Source organism: Lagopus muta, chromosome 20 (assembly GCF_023343835.1).
Source record: "Lagopus muta isolate bLagMut1 chromosome 20, bLagMut1 primary, whole genome shotgun sequence".
NCBI classification, from domain to species: domain Eukaryota; kingdom Metazoa; phylum Chordata; class Aves; order Galliformes; family Phasianidae; genus Lagopus; species Lagopus muta.
The window spans coordinates 1,886,075-1,909,610 of NC_064452.1; the positions used below are offsets into that span (position 1 = coordinate 1,886,075).

At 43.2% G+C, this 23,536-nt stretch overlaps 1 protein-coding gene across 4 annotated transcripts in view; it reads right to left on the reverse strand.

The window, feature by feature from the left end:
* The window catches only part of USP32 (ubiquitin specific peptidase 32), a 58,837-nt gene extending 40,388 nt beyond the window's left edge, over nucleotides 1-18,449 (reverse strand). For 3 of the 4 annotated variants that reach the window (XM_048966611.1, XM_048966608.1, XM_048966607.1), the window contains exons 1-2: nucleotides 18,309-18,449; nucleotides 2,412-2,539 (exon numbers count right to left, since the gene is read on the reverse strand). In XM_048966611.1, the coding sequence (XP_048822568.1) occupies nucleotides 2,412-2,539; nucleotides 18,309-18,366 (186 nt within the window). In that variant the 5' untranslated portion in view covers nucleotides 18,367-18,449. Of the gene's footprint in view, nucleotides 1-2,411; nucleotides 2,540-17,575; nucleotides 17,636-18,308 lie in introns of those variants that run through there. The other variant, XM_048966609.1, reaches the window with a different exon arrangement.
* Between the last annotated feature and the right edge of the window lie 5,087 nt (nucleotides 18,450-23,536).

A 23,536-nucleotide genomic window follows, 5' to 3' on the forward strand; every position in this document is an offset into this window, starting at 1 on the left:
TCCTCCTTTGAATCCCAAAATACATTCCCACAGCACCAGTACCTCATCAGTATCACAAGAGAGATATCTACTTCACGTATAAGAAAACAATGCAGTCAGAACTTATACATTATTCTTATATAGGGGAGTTATTTCAGCACTTCTGTTTTTTTAGTATGATTTTCTTATAGGTATCACACAGGGCATCTAACCATAAGGACAAAGCATTAAGTGCAGCCAAAGGCAACTATTACTGTGAAAGGGCAGAACAAAGTGATTTGTCACCGATCGCAGCTTGGATAGCAGATTCATGTGCTGACCTTTAGTTTAAAGAAGTTATATTTAGAAAAAAAAGAGAGGGAGAGAAAGGGCAAAATAAAGAAACTGAGCTCGATTTGATTTTATAAATCAAACTATTATGTACATGTTAGATAGTGTTCGCTTTGCATTACACTGCAAATGAGCAACATTACTAACAGGATGTGTACATGAAGTTATGCACTGTTTTCTCGTTCTTCTTCCATAAAAGCATATTCTTTGCATGACAACTTAGCCAAATAGCAATGGCAGAGTTCAAAGTTCCATGCTATGGTAGACAGAGCCACTACTCTGTGAATCACCGACAGAGCAGAGAGAATCATTTGAAAAACACTGGACAAAACCCACAGGTTGAGGACCTCTCACAAACAGAACTAAGATCATAAAGCTACTGGATGCTTCACTGACCACATCACTATAAATACTACATTTATTTTACAAAAAAAATACAGGAATAATCCTAAGCCATAAATAAAATAAATTACCAACTGCATTTAAATACGATTAGAATTTTTCTGTGCATGTTTTAAGTACTTTCCCTCTTCTGTCTCTCAGAACTGCAGCATTAACTCTGGTTTAACCCAGCACCTTTGCCTGCCCAGCAACTCCCACCCCCCTTCCTGTACCTATGCCAAATCAAGCATTCATGTAGCAGGACTATGAATGAAATTAGGGAACAAATTTGGATTTGAAATAACTGTTTTTGTCATCAGGTTTCACTAATCCAGTTCACTCAGAGCAGTTGACCTCTAGGCAAGAATAAGCAGCTAGAATTAAGCTGACCATGAAACTGCTATGAAATAACTGCACAAATCACATTTCAAATACTACGAGAGAACATCGATACCCTACCATAACTGTGCAGGACATTCTGTGTCATCAAATGCCATCTATTATCAGTCGTGCCTTTCAAAGGAGCCTGACAGCCCACTACAACCAAGTGCATTAAGGAGAAAAATCAATTCTTAACAGACTGAAATCCCTTTGCAAAACGTGAGTGCCATGTTTCCCAAAACAAGACCAACACTACTGTCTCACTCACTCAGGTTTATGTTCACAGGAAACAGTTTATCCAACCAAACAAAACCAGCCATGGGCTTTGCCAAGGCTGCTGGGTAGGTCTGGCTAAGCTACAGTGCACTGTACCAGCAAACGGAAGCAAAGGAAACACCTAACACAGACCAGCTACTTTCTATTAACTACTTAACTGCCATTCATACAACAAGGTACAGAAAAACCTACCACTGCTGTCTTTGCAGCAGTAGGAAGCAGACTAGCAGTTGCAGTGAGTGTTCTAGCCTACCTCCACAGAAACACTGGGCAACAAGGTGGTAGGAAGTTCCAAAATCTCATTCACTTCCATACCAAAGTTATTACCTGACATAATTCAGGTTATTACCAGACAGATTTCCTGAAGACACCTATGTCCACACAGTTCTGCACGATACCTTTGGGAGATGCTCTCCTTGCCCACCTATCATGCCATCCATTGCTACGCACTCGAGACTACTGAAAGATGTCTGAAGGCAAGTTTAAATGAGGCTCACAGTATAGAAGGATCTCATTCTATCAGAGACATTACGTATAACTTGCAATTTCATTCTGCTGGGAGACATAGTGCTACCCAAACACATTAAAGTCCCACAGGATGCTCAGATCATCATCTGCTATTACCAAAGTTTAATGCATTTGCAAATGCTTGAGGGGATAAATTATTAGAACTAAATTTGTGCTCTATTTGGACCCAGCGTTATGGCAGAGATTTGAATTCCACCCTTCTACTTCTAATCATTCCGATTTCAAAAGATGCCTTCGAGGCTACACTGCATATGTAAGTAATTTACCTTTACATTACATTGGAGCTATTACTTTAAAAGAAAATGCACAGCTCTGCTGAATACTATAGTTTAAGTCTTGATATAGCTACTCCAGAGCCAGGAAAAACAAACAAGAAATCCACTTAGAGCATAAAAAGGGCCGTAATTCCTACATTATCATCAGATACAGAACACACTGGTACTGCATGAAAAATGGAAAGAAATTAAGTTTGGTCGCATATTTCTGCAGGCACACATTATCAACCACACACCTCCCCAGAGAAGCTTGCAGATTACCTCAGCAACTTTTGGAGGGACTCCATCACCAAGAACTTCCCTGATGAAGCACTGTTGGGTCATATAATACGAGAGTCCACAAGTTCTCTTAAAAGCATCTTTCAGTCGCTTTAGCTCTATGTCTGTAACTGTATTGAGTCAGAGGAGAAAAAAAGATTTGGTCAGCAATGTCATAGAAATGTAACAGCTTAAGGACTACCAAGAACCTGTCCATGTTATGTTTACCATAAAATAAAAAGATCTGAAGAAATTAAATGCATCATTTTACCCAGGCAGTGGTAGATGATGAGATCCAATATTCTAATCTCAGCGAGAACTGAAAGTTAACAACAATTACAATCAGTTTGGCTGTCTAAATTTTCGTTGACTACAATAATGTATTGTAAGTTTGCTGTAAATTAAGTACCATTATCCTCATACAAAAGGAAAATTAAGTATATTATGATTGATTTCATGTTGCACACAAGCTAGAGAGATGAGCTGTAAACCAACAGCAGTGAGTATAATTGAGAGCAGCTCCAGCAGCACACTTCAAACAACCCCATCTCACAGCCAGCCTACTTTTCTGTAGAAAAAAAAACTATGGTCACTACGTACTGGCTTATAAGACAGTGGAGCAAAACAAGAATTTAACAGCAAAACTAGTTTGGACTAAAAGTAATTCTTCACCTAAGGTTATCCCACATAGTCAAAATCTCATTACCAGCTGAAATCTGTTCAAACTTTTCAGAAGCTTTACACGTGAGGAGTTTGAAGAGATCCCACCCATACTTGCACATGACTGTTCTCAAAAGCAGCCCTGCCTTCCTATTTCACAAGTGTAAGGCATTTTTCTAACAATGCGCTTAAGAAGCTCTGAACAAGGCACAGAACTGCCACAGTCCCACCAGCATCAAGTGACATCATGAAGTATCTCAATGAAGAGAACAAGTACTTTGTCAAAATCAAGCTGCAGAGCATAACAGTGTCCTGGATCTACAGCAAGTTCCCACGTAGTGCAGAAAGAGCTATTTACCATCCAGGCACCATGGAACTGATGCTGTAAGTGGCAGCTACTTCACTCTATTTACTGGAAGACGTCTTCCTTTCCTTGCTATCACCAGTCAGATGGAGCAACTCCAAATGGCCAAAAGCTTGTCAAGGTTTTTGTCAGCCAAAATAAAACAGAACACTTCAGAACTTAATCCAGCACTCTTTATTGCTTTTACATTTCAATTAATTCATCCAAAAAAATCATTCCTTGAAAAGCAAATCATGTCAAAACGTTCCCTCTGAATTTCAAACCTCATCAGCACTGAAGTAGCCTGGTGACTTTACAGCTGTGCCTAAGAGCAAAAATTGGGTCAGTTTCTTTTCAAATGTTATTATAGATTCTGGGGATAATTTTTTTTCTTTTTTTTTTTTAACCAGAAAAAGAATCCGGGGATCTCAGAAATACAACTGAAGTGGGATCCACACTACATTGGTGCTACCAATAAATAAGAATTTGGCTAAAGACATTCTCAAATTATTATCATTGTGTCTTATTTTAATAAGTGTAGACCCATTATAAGGGAAAAGAACGTTGAGATGCTGCTGCTACCCAGCACATATGGTGTTGAAATGCACTGTCATGCAGTGCCCAGAGTCCTGCAAGGGATGGGCTGGCAGCGATGGGCAGGGAGAAGCCAACCAGCACTGCCCACATCTTCAGAAAGAACTGTCAGTATGACATTAAGTAGCTGATAAGATGATACTGCCAGTCCATGTCATGTTTCAAATGTAAATTACTAGCACAGGAGATGACAATGTTATTGTCTGCATATAGAAACTACAAAACAGGTCATGGAATTACAGAAAAGATGATCATTTCCCTTCCCTCCCCAGGACACACTGAAGTGACTGAAGCAGGCCACTTCAAATCATCTGCAAAGCTCCACAAAAATAAATTCATTATACATTTAGATCAAAGCACATGAAAGTACTACTGAAATGAGTAGAGAAATAAAAGATATTATCAGTGTTTAAGTCAGGAAGTCATAAAATATTTGAATACAAAATCCCAACAAAAAACATCTATTTGACACAGACGTAGCGTGTGATGAGAAGAAATAAGTCCCAAATTAGCCAAGAACTACTCCCAGAAGCAGTACATTCATTACAGAGATAAAAGTGAGCACACCCTCACGCCCACAAGCTACTGCTTCTCAGTCGCACAAATCCTACGCTGAACAGGCAGCCCAACTGAGGTCAGAGGTGTTCCTTATGCAAATAAAGATATTAGTAAGAGGTCAATGTCAAACACTGCCCTCAGCTTCCAAGCAGCAGCCTTGAGCAGCACTTCCCTGGATTTATTGGAGCTCTTTTTTGTCTCTACAGCACCCACAAAGCCCATCCCACACTGCTTTCCCTACACACGCACAGACGCTGCGCTCGCAGACACTGCTGCTGCATTCACAACCTGTGAAAAACAGCACACCTAAGACTTCCCAAAATAAGCTTGTGATAGTCAACACAGCAACACATCTTGTCATTCCTACCAGTAACAGGTGGCAGAACCTCAATCTCATTGCAGAGAAAGCCATGCAGCTATTAACTGGAACCACGTGCCTGCTTCTACATATCTCAAGACTACAGAAGCCACCTTCTTATTGTAAGGATCCAATTCCAAATAATAAAAGCAAGTTTCAGTAGTTACATACTGAATTCTAATTCTTACAATTGTATCTCAGTCAGCCTGCTGCCACATCACATCCCTGAAACAAGATGTCTTTTCCACCAAAGGAAAGGTCACAGGCTGTGCCTTTCTGTCCAGGCAACCTTACTAGGCAGCGCAAACCTCCAGAGCACTACCTTGGCTGGACGCCTTCCAGCAACACTGCAGACAGTTTAACAGAAGATTAGTGCAGCATCCAACCCTCCGGGGAATACTGGAGCTCCAGTTTGTTTAATAAAGTATAAATGAAACCATGCAACCTCAGCTAAAAGTGTCACAGCAACTTAGAGTAATTGTAACAAACCTCCAGCTCACCCAATTGCCAAGGTTATTTTTAGTTTAATAACGTTATTTAAACTTAATGCTGTTTATATGGATTTACGATCCTGGTGTTATTTTTTTAACTAACAGCAGCCCAGCTGTTATATGGCACCAGGGTTATATGGCACCTTCCAAAACCAACCACATCATTACACAGCTCCGTGCTGGAAGCCACCCTCTCTCTCTCTGCTGCTTTCACTCTAGGTGCCTATCAGCCAGTTCTCATCCCAGAGCTTTCCTTTCAGAACAAAGCCCTACCCACAGTTTAAACCACGCATGCCTAAGTGCCCAGCCCCAGACTTGAAGCTCCTTGCTGGTTCCTCGCCTAGCCTGGAAGCACAGCTAGAAAATATCGTTAACTTGAGGTCAATTCCTCACAAGCAGAAGTGCCTGCCCTACCACACATCCCTGGGTTAGATTCATCAGTCCCTAAAGGCTCTCACAAATTACGTTAATAGCACAAAGAGCAATAAAGACAGCTAAAATCAGTCCAAATTATACAAATGACAAAGAACAAAAACACAAAACAACAACAAAACAACAAAGATACACCACCAAGAACACTTGTGGTCAAGAAGGAAACAAGAGGCTGTGGATGCCCCGTCCTTGGAGGTGTTCAAGGCCAGGTTGGATGGGGCCCTAGGCAGCCTGGTCTGATATTAAATGGGAAGGTTGGTGGCCCTGCATGTGGCAGGGGGTTGGAGATTCATGATCCTTGAGGTCCCTTCCAACCCTGGCCATTCTGTGATTCTGTGAAATAAGCACCATGCACCACAGTCTCTGCTCAGCACCAACAACCAGCCTGCAGCTCTTGCAATGCCCTCTCCAACTCACACATACCCACACTGCTCATCACTGTCCTTGCAAAGTTAAAGAATTTCAGGTGCAATGAAGAGTAACACCAAAGTCTGGGAGCAAGCACTGCTGCTTAAGATGCAACAGATCACACATGAACATTAAGCATTATAAGAAATGGGTATTAATTTTGATGGAAGCTTACATAAAGGTTAAAAGAAGTGTTTAGTTAGGCTTAATGGTTTTTTATGGCTTATATAGCAAGATTATTATACACCCTGCCTACAACACGTGCAAAGAGTGAGCACAGTATACGCACTTTAAATTTCTGTTTCACATTTATTAGGAAAGTCAAGATCAGACACAAATGCCTTCCTTTGCAATGCCTCTTCTCCTGATCTTCAAGATCCAAGCAAAATAATATAAAATGCTGTGACGATGCAGAACGAGATATGAAATGCAGCCTTCTAAAGCATGAAAAATTGGCTGTTGTAGCAAGAGAGAAGAATAAAAGCACAGCATTCAGCTCTTTAAGACTGCCTGAGACATTCAAGCAAAAGACACTTAACCTCTCCCTGTCTTAATTCTCTCTCAACACTAAAACGAATCTAAATTCTAGTCTCCATCAGACAGATGTTTGATAAATGATCTAAAACACTCTGTAAAAGCACTGTACAAAGGAGCTGCTTTAATCGGTGAGAAGGACAGAATCCCAGCAGTGCAACAGAGAGTAGGAGGAGCCAGTCTGCCATGGATGCTATAAACTGAGAGCCAATTAAAAGCCCCTGTAACAAACCACAGAACCTACATCCTACCTGCTGTCTTCACTGCCATCCTACTGGGGCAGCAGTGACTGCTGAAAGCAACTCAGTGAGTTGGTGACTTCCACTTACACCACCAGCCCAAAGCAGCACGCATAGCTCACCTGCATTGCTGTAAGCAGCAGTAGCAGCACCAACAGTGGACAAGATCTTAATGTATCAAAAGCCTAAAATATTTCATTTAAATAAAAAGAGAGCTCTGCTGAGAGGAAGGAGAAATACACTCAGCTCACTGCGTGAGGTAGCTTACAAAATACCTATCAGGGATGGTGATTTTCCCCCCAGAATTCTTAAGCATCAAGATGTCCACAATACTCAACAAACAGGAGACAAAATAATTAAGAAAAAAGAAATCAGAAATCCCACTACTTATTCCAGTCACTACTGAATAAAAGACAGCTTGCTATAGCAAAATCTGCCCTGCAGATCTCAAGTGCACAAGGCAAGCGGTAATTTGCAGCCATCAGCATTCATCCTTTACTAAAAATAATCAAAACTGAGTTTTAAAATAACAGACTTGATTATCCTTCAGAAAGCAAGCAAAACTCACCTACCTCAAGTTCCGACTACCACCTCTGATTTTAACAGCTCTAATATTTCGATTTTTAAGTGACAATTCTACAGGTTCAATATCAAATTCGCAGGGCATATAATTCTCTAACCAGACAATTATCTTCTCTGTAATCACTTGCTCAATATTTCCCTCAGGAACCTTCATCCTAGTTATACATGGAAATTTTATTACTTTTTTCATTAGTCCTTGTTGTGACTCAATGGCCGCGGTTATGAAGTTGTCAAGAACCAAAGCAATTATTAAAAATCTTCAACGAGGTAAAAATGTGCAAGGAAAACGTTTGGAAAAAATCCCAGAGCAGAGCAAGGAGCGATGGCTTTGCCCCAGGGCAGTGGGTGCCCCATGCTGGGCTGCCCCCCGTGAGGGCTCCCCTAACCCTGTGCTGTTCTGTGTTGAACACTGCTCCAGGTGCATGCCTCTGCTCCCTGCCCTTCCTGCGCTGCTCCCACGGCTGGCTGTGTGGCTCTGGCACTCTCCTCTCCAGGGGCAGGGAGAACTCCTCCAGAACACCCGGAGCTGGAAAGAAGAAGGGATGCCTGGAGAGGGCCACGGCCAGGGCAGTGCCATCCGTGGTGAACCAGGGCTGGAAACAGCTTTGGGACCTGCTGAGAACAAGTTTACCACTTCTCTAATTGATTACGGTAATTACTTTGTCTTTAAGACTGCAATCTATTGCATTTAAATTTGCAAGAGTACACACAGTAAAAGTTCTTTTAATGACCTGCAGAGATTTCAGGTTCTTTCAGCGTTCTTCTGCAGCTTACAGAGTAGGACTGGAGAGCACGTAAAACCAGGCTCCTTTAATTCTTGAGGATATAAAATATAGCCAATAAGATTCCACTGCTCAGATGGTGGGAGGATTATTTCACTGCTGGGGCTATTATGTAGCAATTCCCATCCACACAGCCTTATGGGGAGGGCTGTCACAGAACCTGCGCTGATTAGCTTTGCTTGAAGCAAACATAATCCAAATAGCAACGTGACAGTGAGTGCCCTGATAGAGATACTTTACAGATGGATAAAACAGGCTAATAATACTTAATGGCATTCTTTTTGAGGATGGTAACTGTGAGAAGTAAGCTCTTTGAAGATTAAAAGTGTCACATAAATGCTAAGTATTCGCGTTACAGAAAATTGGCAAATCCTATTGTAATAACTAAATCTTCTGCTCTCCACACACAAGAAGTCATACCTTTGATATGCTCTGTGGTTAGGTCTAATACAACCAAGAAAAGCTTTATCCCCTGGATGAGCCACCAAGAGCCAAAGAATAGATATGAAGGGGAAAAAAAGAAAAAAGATTGAATAACCTTTTTTTTTTTAAATACCAAAATTATGTTGCAGTAATCCTTCAATTCCTGTTGCATATTGTGACTGCCAAGCAGTGTGTTAAGATAGCTCAGTCTTTACTGAGACATCTGAATGGAGCAATTTTTATTCATTATTTAGGGAATAAGATTAATTATTCCAAGACACTTCAACAGCCATTCTTTAACCAAGACCTCGAGAAGACAATAGAGCTGCGGGTAACAAAAAAAAAGAGGGAGGGGGAATTTGTCAATGGCAAAAAGATTGATTATAATTCTTTAGGAACAGAAGGAACTTGTCATTAATGTCATTAGCTGCAGCGTTTGAGAATGGGGGACCATAAAGTATTTGTTTTACTTTTCCTCTGATGACACCCTTCATTAACAGCCCTATGGAACACTGAGCAGGTAATACTATTCACATCCACTGCCAGCAATTACTTTTCTTAAAGCAATGCTGCTTCAGCTGTATGAAGCAAATTCACCTCCTTAATTTCTGAGCTGAAATCCAGTATTTAACTGTACCACAACATCGGATAAAATGCAGTAAAATTCTTCTTCACAAGAGTAGGAAATTTCCAGTGCAGAGAAGCTCTTGTTTCTGGACATTTAAGTACTGGAAGCACGGTCTGAAAGGAAGTACTTCTTCAGCCCAAAATAGATTCATGATGCCATATTTGAGTTCATTTACAGAAGAAATTTAAATCCATAGAACTGCAGTTCTACTTGTTGACTCCCCACTCGCAGTGCTTTCCACGCAGACTTACTGCACGCTGCACTTCCTGTTCTGCTCACAATCTTCCAATTTTTTTCCATCTGAGGTTTCAGATCTTCAAAGTAGCAACACCCCAAACTAACAAATCAACAGTGCTCACTTAAAATAATTGCCAAAATTCAACTAAATCAGTCTTTGGATCATTTGCAGAGTCCTGCTGTGACAATACCTGTTCAAGATTTTCAGTTCATGACTGGACAGGCCATAAAAGCCTGCAGCAGGACAAAACCTGAGGAATACCATAAGCACTGTGCATTAACTAAGGAATATCAATACAAAATGCAGAGGAAATACAAACGTGTGTTCTATGCTAAATACCTGTATGGTATGAAAGGAAGATAACAAACACCACTAAGAACAAAAATAAGACCAGTTTATTCAATTTATTCAATGTGAATACCAAACATAGCTGATGTGAGGAAGAATCAGAAGTGGGTTGGTTGTAATGGGTGTTATTTTTAACATTAGGGAAATATATCTCTATGTAGAATGAAGCACATCCTATTTTGGAGCGGTGGATTTACCTCTCAGAGCTCCTGGATCCAATTCAGACTCTAAACAATTGCAACATTATTCCTGAAGCATCAAATCTTGCTTCTCAATGTTCTTTCTCTAAGGCTGCAAAGCACATCATAATTTTTCTTCCCCTTTCCTTGCAATCTAAGATCTGATGTTGCAGAGCCATTGAAGTTATTTATTTACAATTTAAAAAAAAAGGTTAAAGTTTTATATTGAAACTGATTTGGAGCCAAGTTACATGGTTCTTTTTACCCTGTGCATAGTTCCAAGAAGCCAGCAATTACCTAGGCTCCAAGTGAAACAGCTTCAAAGGTTTTAAACACAGAAATCACCATCAGAATAATGTTATATAAGACACCAGAAAGCACAGCTCCGCATTCCCCCTGCAGCAGGTACTTAGCTTCCCAGGAACCCAGGATGGTTTGAAGCACATTCCTCCTTAATGCACAGGTGAACACTTCACCTGCTCAGCTCACAAGCAGCATCCAGAAGAGCTGACTGGTTTGTCCCCAGACACAGCATGCAGTAAGCACAACTGGCTGCCGGCCTCATCTGCAAGCTTCCACGTGGTGGGGGAGGTTTGTTCTGCCGGCCACAAAGGAGGAGGATTAAAAGACCCTACAGACCATGGCCTGTCCTCCACATGCCTGTCACCTACCTGCAAGAGCCAATCACTGCAGCAGAGGAAATCACAGAGCAAAAAAGAGACAAGCGGTGATTTGGGGAGGTAAATTTTGTGCCTGAGCCGCTTTTACATTAAATAAAGCATACAGTGGGAAATAAACCCTGGCCACTGCAAACTGCTTTGATTATAAATTGCCCAAACCTTTATCAGGCTTACCCATTTTGCCTCAAAGGCAAATGAAGGCCTTGCTACAAATGTTAGTTGACTTTTTCAAAGGAAGTCATTTTTAAAAACTGCTAGACTGTTTAACTTACAAGCACACATCTCTGCCTCACGGAACTCAGCTTCCCATCAGGACTAAACTAAAATAAATGAGGGATTTTTGGTTTCTGGGATGAGTGACCCAAGTGCCTGCACAAAAGATTATTGTGACTGATTGCAACCTGCACCAGTTGTAAACAGATTTGGTTGAAACACAACAAATTATATGTAGATGTATTTTGCTCCAAATGAAGACCTATTAAGAATCAGAAATGCAGACCAGCTTTCCCCACAGTCTAATAAAACTGCAGTCAGAAGGTGGGCCTTCTTTCCAAGCCCATCCTTACCTACAAGGCCTTCACCAACCACGCTCAGCTGTAAGCACAGGTGAGTGATAAACCCACTTCTCCAAGGTGCTAAGATTCGGCATGTAAAAAGTAATGATTATTATACAGCTCAGCTGAGAAGACCAGATCTATGCAGAAACAGCCACCACTAACAAAAGCGAGATGTCCCTTCAGACATCACAAAACAGAATGTGCGTCAGGATTTTGCCACCCTTCAGGAAAGCAGGGTATTTTCCTTCCAGTAAGTGCTAGCAATAATATAGTATTCAAAGTTTTGTGAATCAGATCCTTTCAAACTCAGAGGCAGAATCTACATTAATGGATTTTTTCTTCTGCATTCATCTTCGCCCAAAGGCTTCATTGTCTCATTATGTAAATGACCTTTTCATATGAAAATTAAATGTTAAAGATGCTTTCTGTAGTTCTTCAATACTGCAAATATCACAAGGATATTCACAGTAATCTAGATTAACTATAACTTAAACAAAAAACAACTGCTTCAAGCAATAACTAATTAAGTAACTTGTTTTAAAAGTACTTAAAGATTGAAAGCCTTATTTAGAATTAACCTCCAAAACTTTCTTTCCTATATAGGAACCTAAATAAGGAATAGGCTGTTTTTGTTATGAATATTACCCAAGGATAGATTGCAAAATGCAGTTCTAAAGATGTGCACGAAGAAGTGCCTGCAGACTCATGTTACGTGCCCTCACCACACTCCCCATCCCACCACGTGTCCCTCACACACCCAGCCAGCAGCCAGCGCTGACCTGGAGCAGATCAGAATGAACATCACATGCTGCAAAGTATCTCCTCTGCACACCAAGTCCCGCGTGTTATTCGAGTCTTTCTGCTGCTAGCACATAGCTTGCTGCTGCTGGCCACCTAGGGCACACTAACAGTGCTGACAGCCAACGTGTCACCGGTCACAAGGGCAAAGAACCAACCAGTCAAGGACAGTCAGAAAAACTCACACCACCTCCACTGCTGGGAACACAGCTTCACTTCGGAGGTGTCCATAAGCACTTTATTCTGTAAGGGATCCTGTGCCATGACACCAAGCTCTTCTGGACGCACTCCCGGCCCCTCAGCCAGCAGCAGTAACACCCTGTGCAGCTCCTGCAGACAGCAGCTCCCACAGCACCTGCCTGGCTGTGGGGTGCGCAGCTCCCGGCTGGGAAAAGCTTCGCCAACCGCCAGGCTACTTAAATAACCCAGGGAGTCCTAAAAACAAACAAGCAAAAAACCCACCAACAAACAGCCTACAGCTGAACAGCTCTGGCTTACAGCAGTCCTTGAAATAACTGGCTCGGTAGACAGAAACAATCCCAGTATTTGGAAATGCAACACTTGTTCTGCGCCTCCTCCGTTTCCTTTCTGCATGTTCACTGTGTTTTGAATTTCTTCTTGGACAAAAGCAAGCAGGATTATTTGAAAAATAACTGGTGTGTGAAGATAAGGCCTCAAGGTTACAGCACCCATTAGACACACTCATTAGACGCTCCCCACATACCGACTTGTTTAGAATGAATTTGGGAATTCAGAAGCTAACAAAAATAAATCTCCATCTAATTTTCAGAACATACGCTATCATTCAAAAGTGACAGACAGTAGTAATGTCTGATTCTTCTTTCAATTACAGAAAAATCACAATGGGTGCTATCATAAAGTAGCACTTGTACAACTGAATTTATAAAATTAAACAGACATGCTATGTCTCACCTAACCACATCGCTTTCTGATGTTCTTTATTCTCACGTGGCTTGTCCTCCCTTCACAGACCCAGGTTTTGAAGGCAATTTCATTTTTTATGAGTACTAAAGAACTGAATGCCATACTTACAAAATGAGACAGTAGGCTGGATTCAATTTAAGCATAAGAAAGGGAAAGAAGGTTGTGTTACTGATTTCTCATGCAGTGCCAGCAGTCAGAAAGCCCAATACTGGTCTGGGTCAAGTGCAGCAGGACTCAAGCAGCCATCCCCAAACCCTTATTTTTTTTTTTTTGCCTCCCACATTTCATTAGAGATGCTTTTGAAATCATTTTGAAAAGCTTTTTAGGTTCCTATTTTTGTCTTATTTTGTCATCTCTCCAGGATATTGTCAGGTAGACTTAGAAGCCTGAAGTTATACTCCATAAAAACAAGTCTCTCCCAAGTTGAAAATGAACAGAAATATTTCACAGCATCCATCGGGTCGGAAAGCATCTCAGAAGGTCACTGAAAGCTGAGTCAGAGCAACTCAGACGAGAGCGCAGAGGGCTTTATCCAGACAGGTCCTGGAAACCTGTAAGGATGAAAGTTTAACGATCTCTCTGGGTATGTATATCTATTTAAACAAAAAAAAGCCAAGCCTGCAGTCACACAAGTAACAACTACATAGTGACTAGAAAGAGCTGACCGCAAATAACTTGATTTCATTGATTAAAACATAAGACAAAGCAGAACAGAAAGAGGTAGGTGAGCAATGAGATACAGCTGTGCCTTCTCTAGGACAACATAAGAATGCTTTCAGCTCTTCACTTAAATCTACAACATCAATGTAAGAAAATGTATTATGTAAATAACTGCCAGATAGTATACTCGTAGCTTATGCCAAGTTGTTCAACACTCAAAATGAGGATTTGCTCAGCTTATCCCTCAGCTCCCAGCCACCATGGCTGAAATGATATTATCTATTTACGCTCACTTGGCAGCTTTCCTGACTGCTTTGATTCGAATCTCTAGTAACACGCTGACAGGATAACAATGCACCTAATGTTAGGAGACTACTATTACTTAAAAGATACATTTAATCTGCTAAAGTGAGAAACGAGAGAACTCCCAACATTTACTGAATCATACTTACAGGTTCTGAGGGATTTCTGCGTTAAGGTGTTCAACCACTTGCTGTTCATCAAACACCCGCACCCTTAAACACTGCTTTCTCAGACTTACCCCATGTGTGCCCATCCCACACCATGCACTCACTGCCCAGCTCACGGCTGTGCCTGGCAGAGCCGGCCTCAGGAGCCAGCCGAGAGTCACTGAAGGCCTACTCAAAAGGTGCAGCAGTTGAAGCGCTCCCTCAAAAACCACAGCATTCACAGAAGTTTAATCAGATGACAACAATTTTCTCTCATTGAGAACTTTTCAACTGGTATTTCATAAATTCTTCTGAAGACCAACAAAGGGCATCTCGGAAAAGGCAACACCATTAGCAGACTGAAGTTCACCACACAAATGTTCCAACAGTAAATAGGAAGAGACTGAAAGCAATCACTTCTGTCATCTTGGAACATGAAGTAAAAAAGAAAGTAATCACTGCAACTTTGCTGCAGCACTGCAGCTTGAAAAGTTCTAAAAGCAGCCTTTTTCCATCCATTTGTTGAAGTTTAAGAAGTCATTTGTGCAGAATACTACATGTCCAGCTAAGGCTACTGAGGTATCCTCCCAAAACAAGCATCAGAACTAAGTGCCACAGTTGTGAAATAATTACTGCTCTGTGAATTCGAGCAGCTACTTGCAGCTCTGCAGATTTATAAACAGGAAGTGAGAAGCGATGCATTCATACCTGCTTTCATCACGTGACAGAGCCCCAAAGCCACCAGATACCGGCTGACATGAGCTCCCCAGTGAATCCAGACAGCCCCAATAAGGATCCTAAAAATGCACCGCAGATTTAAGTAGCTCATTTCAAAGTCTGGAGTAATAAAGGAATCCTCTTGGGGCTCAAGGGCTGAGCCCATGGATTTTGTCATCGGGGTGAGATCAACTGATGCATGCGAGTCAGCTTCCCGTCATCCTTTTGTCAGACTTACTACATCTGTACGCTCGAGGACATGAATGAGCAGAGAATCAAAGCCTGATTTGGGTAGGAAGGGACTCCAGAGACCTCTCAGCAGCCACTTTCTCTGAAGGCAATACTCATTAGCCGCTCTGATGCTGTTGCAGCTCCTCTTCCACCCCAGCACGTGGCAGAGCAATGTTAGCATGCTTTTAGCAGAATAAAAACCCAGCCTTCCTCCCCAGCATAAATTGCACAGATACGTGACCGTTCATTGACATTGCCTCAGTTTAAGTGGTTACCTGACTGAATATCTACCATACATAAGCTGAAAACAGCCTGAGTTAGCGTGACCCGCTATCTTGATAGGAGACCAAGTTTCTGCGATCGCTGCTTCATCTCATAATTTAGAAGTACCTTGATAGATTTATGCTCTGTGTGCCTGTCTTATACTCTAAATGTTATTTAAGCAGCATGCATTAAAGTCATTTGAACACACAGTCCTTAGGAATCAGGAATAAGCCAGCCATCAATTAATATCATGCAGACATCTCTTTCCTGGGAATTCCTCATTGAAGTGCTCTAAACACAACGCAGCACACAGCAGCCCCCAGCGAAGCAGGAGCCATGGCTGCCAGTGGAAGGGGGGAAGAGGAGAAGGCAGACTTCAGAGCACCATCTCTCAGTGTAAGATAAGGCCTGGCGCTGGGCAACCTCAGAGCGAGGTACCAAATCCAGGAGGGGTACGGACTGAGCCAGGGAAGCCTGCCTGACTTGTAGCACTGCTCTAGGGAAAACGAAAAGCTGCCATCACCACAGTCAGATCCCTTGGGGTAAGAAAAAAGCAACAAACCCAAGAACCATGTTTGTATCATTACTCTTAACAAACGTAGTTTGATGAGAAAACCCATTTCATTATGTACAGTTTGCAACAACATACGTACTTCATTTCATCTATGATCACCTATCCAAGAATTTCAGTTCCTTACAAAGAAGTCAATCTCCAAGTCTACCGGATCAGGAAGAGCCCTGCTAAAAGATAAGTTCAAAACCTCTAACATCCCCACAGCAACGGGCAAAGCTGTGCCTCTGGCTACTGTAAATAAGATGACTACACCTCAGCAATCCTCCTAACAAGAAAAGATACGTCTAAAATAGAACCCCTTACTTTCCACTCCAAAGCTACACAATCAACAATTTTAAAGGGCAGAAGAGAGAAAGAAGTCTGTAACACAGAGTGAGCTGAGCTGGGGCCATGAGACAGCTCCACCAGGGCCACCCGCCAGTCACACCACCCACAGGGCACTCAGCTGCCTGCACCCACGAGCAAGATATAACAAAAGAAGAACCACAGTGCTATCTCTCATGTTCCAGAGCCAACCGGGCCATTAACACTGCCCTCACATTTTCTTCTCTTTGAACAGAAGTTACATTTTAGCTACAGTTATTTATATTGTGAGCATTTAACTGCAGGAACTCTCCTCACCTTCACTCCTTTCGGTTCTTCCCCAAGAGAAATTACGATACATGAAATATAAACAGAATATAAAAACGTCTCAACATTTAATACCCTAGACACAACATTAGATAAGGTACATCAACTGATCACGAATGTACGTGGCTTTTATTTTCTTAGTAACAGTGTTTTGATAGCCTGTTTTATGCACGTTCACTGGCTACCATTCAGCAAAGCATCCATCTGTACTGGAAAGCCTGAAACAACTTCTGCTTCCCTACAAAAATACAGCACTGAAAGATTCATATAGATAGAATAACACTAAAGAGAAAAATTACATTCGCTGTGCAAGTAGTAATTTTAAATAACTTCAGAATTAATCTTACTTTCATGTTAAGTGACTTTTCCCTACAAAATTTCCAGATTAGCCTCCAGACTTTGAAGCAATATACAACTTTAAATCTAACTTCATGATTTCAAACAGCTTTTCTAATTTATGAGCTTTCAGCCTTGACCAAATGAACATATTCTCCTCCACAGAGTTTATTTCAAACGTTTCCTGTTATACTCAACATCACACCTCTACTAAACTACGTTTATGACTCCAGTGCCTCTAAAAATACATACAATATACAGAGCTATATATACAGAGATGCTTTAGAAGAGCTTCAGATACAATCACTTCAACTGAAATTCTTCAAGACTGCTCTGCCTGAATCTGTGATGAAAAGGACTTCGAATCACACATTTGTTTCCTCTGCTTGACAGTATTTAGAATACGCTGCTCCATTTCCTACTTGACACGGCATCCCTCACCTCCACCATTAAAAAAGATGAATACTAATAAACATCTAATAACCATTCCGTTTGGCGTTACTTTACTTCCCCTTCAATTAACACTCACCGCTCCCTGCCAGCTCTCCCTATCAGTCATGTGCTTCTCAGGTGTGAGCAGACACAAACAGGGCAGCCGCGCACCGCTCTGAGCCTACGGAATTTATCAGCACTGCAAACACCGAGCAGGTGAGCCGCCAGACCCCGCAGGACATCACGCGCGTACACAGCCCAACGATTCCAAGACATTTCACATTCCTCTCCGCGCAAACCACCTCCCTTCGAAAATCCCGGTCCCTCTTTGTCCTCGGACAGCGGAATGGAGCGGGGCTGCTTGTCAGGGAGCGCTCAGCGTGACCGTGTTTACACGCTGCTCCCCCTCCGGGAGCGCCAGATCCCGGCACGGCAGCACGCGGAGCGGCACGGCACTGCTCGGCTCGGCCCCGCGGGGCGCAGCGCTGCTCCCGGCGGGCGGCTCCTGTCAGCGCGCCTCGCCCGGTGCCACCCTCAGGGCGGCCGCGGAGCGACGAGGCCCGGCCGGTGCCGGCGGAGCCTGGGTGTGGGCAGCGCCGCCAGGGCGGAGGGCGCGGGGACGGGCGCTTCTCAGGGCCCGGCGCTAAAGAGTGTACGGGGGGAGAACGAGCACGGGGAGGGGAGCGCGCCCGAGGCGCACAACGACTCTCCCCCCCCGCGCCGCGCTCCGCTCCGTTGCCGCCGGCAGCCCCCGGGAGCTGACAGAACCGGGCCCCCCCCGCCACAGGCCCGCCGCGCCCCCTTCCCGCCTCCCCCCCTCCGGCCCTCACCCCTTCGCAAGGCCTCGTCGTAGCTAAGGAAGCCGATGCGGGACTCCTTGGCGCCCATGGTGCCCCTCAGTCCATGGCCCGGCCGGCGGGGCGCCGCGGAGCCCGGGCTGCGCCGCTAGCGCCTCCGGAGCGCAGGGCGGGGGGGGGCGGGGCGGGCCGCGGAGGCCGGGGGGAGGAGGCGGCCGCGCGTCCTCCCTGCCGCCTCCTCCATGGCGTGTCACGTGACGCAGCCGCCCTCCTCGGAGCGTCACGTGACGAAGGAGGGCCGTTGCTGTCCCCTCCCTGGGCGCCTGCTAACGGACGTCGCGCGCCGAAGCAGAGGAGGCGGCGGAGGCTCCGCCCCCCGCGAAAGGGAAGCGCCCCGCGTCACGTGACGCGTCACCTCCCACCTCTCCCGCTTGCTGCGCCCCGACGGCCGTCGCGCGTGGCTCCCGCCTCCCTTCAGCTGTGGCGGGGGCCGGGCTGACGGGGGCGGCTCTCCGCTCTGCGGGGCGACGGGCTGCGCACGGCCTTTGACGCGCCTCACAGCCCTGCTCAGGGAATCCACCCGCGAGCAGAACTGCCACCTCGGGGGGCAGAGGAGCTTCCTGTACCATTAAAAACGTCCTTGCATCTGAAACAGAAACACGAACTGACTGCCGAAAGGGTGGAGATCAGCTCCATCCTTCCTGCTCTTTGCCTTCAGCGCTCAGCCCTGCGCTCAGTCCCAGTGCAGGATTTCCCAGCTGGCTCTGTTACAGTGTTCAACCTGGTACCGTGCCCCGCTCACTCCTTGGCAGAACGTTCCGACATAGGAGAACAGGGGCCACCAGGGGCAGGTTGTACACAGGGCTGTTCCTGCACAGAAGCAAAGCTTTCCCCAATGCATGGTTTCGTCTCTGAAGGCTCTCACCCCACCAGAGCTAACCGAAGGTCACGCCAAAGTCATTTTCTCAGTCCACGTGTAGGTATTTTTACAGCAAACATTCCAAACAAATGCCATACCTGATAGGCAAAGCCAGGAACGCGGCTCACAGACGTGATGTCTGAAGGCCAGATTTCTCCCTGTGTAACACTACTGAAGTGCAAAGTCACTGCACATGAATTAAACTTTGTAAATCCTCTTTATGTTGTTGTTTTTTTCCTGTCATCATTTGAATTGCGTATCTTGGACTTGTGACAAAGAATATAATTACTGCACTGAAGCATAACACGTGCCCACAATGGACCTTTTGCTTCCCTGGACACAGAATGCCATGAGAAGGTATAAACTGGAGTGCTTTTTTGAAAGCATCAGTGAAATTGCAGGAATGAACACTTCACACATCAGCCCCTCATTACATACCTGTCCTTTAAACCTGGGTCTTCAGCACCCTCATTTCTTATGTATCTCTTCTCACTGCACCACACCATCCCTCACCCAAAGCATCTTTGATTTAGGTGCAATATAAATTCTTTAAAATATTCTGGAGGATGATACAACAATCATGGCAACGTGTCAACCAAAAGCAAAGCTGGCAATGCTAGAAACAGCTGGTGGAATATCTGCTTTATCTTGTGATTAAATAAAGAATTCCAGCTAGCGGCATTCATTCTGCTATGCTCCGTTTGTGATGGATCACTTCTCTGAGTATTTACTCATAGCTGGGAAGACATGGTTTAATTCCTGACTTTGCAATGTGATGCTGTGTGATCTTGTGCCTAGTAATAATCTCTTTGTATTTTGGTTTGTCCCCTGCATTACAGAGATAATGATACATTGAGAGTCTCCATTTTGCTTGGAGCAAAAAGCTGCACTGGGATGCAGCCAGACCCAAACTGGCAGAGCAAAGAGAGCAGGAAGCAACTACTGGTGCCTTAAGACAGCTGCCTCCAGGCTTCACACCAATTTCCTATAGTTTTCACACAGATTTCTCCATGACTGTCCTTGCCTAACCTCCTTTAATCTGCTTCTTTCAGTAAATTATGTTATTAAACAACAGCAGTGTTACAAAGTTTCTTGGTATTTATCAGCCGTACTTTAAAGGAATGTCTACTTGTAGCACACACAAACCCTGCTAACAGGCTGCATAGGGTTTTTAATGACAACTGGTTTACTTGATATAGCTTAAAAAGTTGACCATCTAAAATGATAATTGCAAATCAGACCCTGCTACCATCCTAGCTTAAGGCATAGACAGAAACAGCTGTCAGTATTTGATTCCAACAAAGAAGCAGAAACACTCACTGAGGAGGTCCATTCCTCCAAAGGAATTAGGATAGATTGAAAAGATCATACTGACAGTGAACAAACTATTTGATAAAAAGTTATCTCCCAAATGGTTAAAAAAAAGTACACTTTATGTTAAAACTTGCTGGTTTTCACTGCTAAGTTGTTTAGACTAATACTGCATTTTTATATGGCATATAAAAAAAATAGGAAGTGACATCTCGTGTCCCACAGATATAAATGATGTCTAACAAGCAGTAGAATTCTCCTTGAAGAGTGCTTTAAAATAATTCATTGTATCCATTGTATGCACCATGGCTTGCACCAAATTTAATAACAAAGATATTCTAGATTGGAAAATCAGACTGGAGGCTTATGATGGCAGTGTCTTTGTTCAGATTAAATTAAGCATGTTCTCAAAGGCATTGAAGCAGGAACCTAGAGATAAGACTTTGTATGCTAACTGTGGATTAGATCTGGCAGTAAGTTTTTAACAAAGCCTTATTGGGGAGCACAAGGTTACGGATATTGCTATTATTTAAATGGTATGCCAAAGGTAAATCAAGTTAAGATAGAGTGAACCTAAACTTCTATTAGATGAATTGACCTCCTCTCCTCTGTTTGAAGAGTGCTATGTAAGTAAAGCTAACTGTGACAGGTCATGTGTCAGTTGGTTGCTGTGATTTATGCAGCCATTCACGAATCACAGATTCAGATGCACCAAGCAAATATCTTTAAGCACCTTTGCATCACTGTCAACTGTCTGTGGCAAAGCAGACATCTATTCCTGTGCAGGGGAGGTGTGTGGCAACATGGCATTTATGGCAGGGCTGCTGCTGGTCTCCTGGAGGGTGCCAGGCTGCCAGGAAGGAGAGAAGAGTCATGGGGTTGAGATGCAGACTAAGGCTGAAGTGGACATCTGCGTTTGAGTTGCATTGATAAGATCTGAACTCAGAAGAGATGAGCCAAATATAATTGTGGAACTTCTGTGGTGAATAAAAACAATTCTGAGAACAGCGGTGGTGTAGTCCCTAGGATTTCCTGATTCAAAGTTGACTTAAAAAAAAAAAAAAAAAGGAACTGAAAACACAAGTTTGATCCCTGCTCTGTTATTTGCCTCTACATCACTGCCTCTTTCCCCAGTATCTGTCTCCCTCCAGAGACATTTGACACTTAAGGACTGGTTGATCTTTGTATACTGCTTCAAAATAAATGAATAAGGGTGTTCTATGTGAATGCTATGCTTCATTCTTGAGGATAATTGCAATCTTTAAGATGCTCCAAATAAATGAATAAAATACATTAAACTGATCTTCAGTATTTGTGCTTAATACCAGCTAGGAGGGAGCAGAGTTTTTCAGCACAGAGGTGGAAAAAACAAGACAACAGTGCAAATCACCAGTGAAGGTTTGAGACACTGCAGCAGGCACTGTATAGACATGAGACAACTTTGATCCCTTGTGCTTCACACAGTCCTGAGTGCAGTGCAGCACATCTCAAATATTTGGAAAGAGCAGGAGGTAGGAAAGATATCAAGGTACAGTGAGAATTTTCATTTACCTAAGAGCTGAAGGGTTTCGTATCTTTTTAGTTATAATTAAGGGATGAATGAGACAAATTTCTCAAATCATTTTCTGCCAATCTAATTCTGATGTTATCAGAGGAAGATAGGAAAATGTGAGAGACTTCTTTAAAGAACAACCAAGCTACACATGCAAAATGCAGCTTCTGTGCCATTTTTCAGGAAATAAGTGGTTTGAGACAGCAGTCAGAGAGTGACATTCATGACAGATCTGTATGAACTAGGATCAGAAACAAAGGGACAGGCTCTTACCAGGGTTCTCCTGTCTCACAATCCAGGCAGGTTCCAGCACCAATGCCACCATGAACTCTGAGCATGACATCGCTGGGGAAAATACTGTAGCTTTTATGGTATAAACTGAATTATAATAATTAAACAAACAAACAACACTACTACATACACAAGAAAATAGATGTAGTACTTGCAGAATGCTGTTATAATAACCTCACTGCAGCTAGCAGCAGCAGCAAAGAAAATGGGGCCTTAATGTATTATCTTTTATCTCAGGAAGCACCACTGTGTTTTTAGTAAGTTTTGCATATATATATATATATGTATGTACTTATTAACTGCAAATACTCAGATGGGGTTTATGCAAACCCAGTAACCCCCCATTTTGCTTCTAGGGTGTGTAAATGAATGCAGTGCTTCCAGCAGCAGCAGACACCTTGTGCCTTCTTTCCCAGTGAGTCAGTGCCACCAAACCATACATATTACCATATAAACGTGGTGGGGAGGCAGGAGGAGCAGCATGGGCTGCAGTTCCACTCCCTCTCCAGGAACAGAGGAGTGAGGCAGGAGCCCTGTTTGGGCTGCAGATGACCTCTGCTTGGTTGTGCCACCTCCTAAGAAGGAGGAGGAGGGTAAGTTATTAGTTTTGCTGCTTCCCCTCTGATGCTTTTGCTTAGAGAGATCACAACAGATTTGAAGTGACTCAACATTGCTGTTCATATCACTAGCGCTACATAATTTCAGCCTATGCTATAACAGCATTATCTGTAAAACCAAAGATGAGGCACATGTGTACAGAAGAAAACACCAGAAGGTGCCCTGTGCTCAAAGCTCACGTGTGTGCAGGGTGACACCATTGCACTTGAGACCCACAGAGAACAAGAGAATTCCTCCTTTTTCCCAGCAGACATCCTTGGCATCCCTTTCAACCCAGAGGACACAAGGTGCCACAACAAACCAAAGTCACAGGAGAAGCATGATGCATTGTGAACTTTTGTGAACATCATGTTCTTCCTGATTTTCTATCAACCTATTTGAGTATGCTGGTGCTGGGAGAAGAGTGATAGAGTTATCAGCTTGCTGGGCTGAACGCTAAGGGAAAAGATGAGTTTTGGCAAGGCTGTTGCTAGCACTAAGAAAAACTGATAAAGGAAGAAGAGCAGACCTAAATCCAGAAACACATCATTCAGAAACTGAGATATGTTGTGATTTATCAGCATAGCAAAA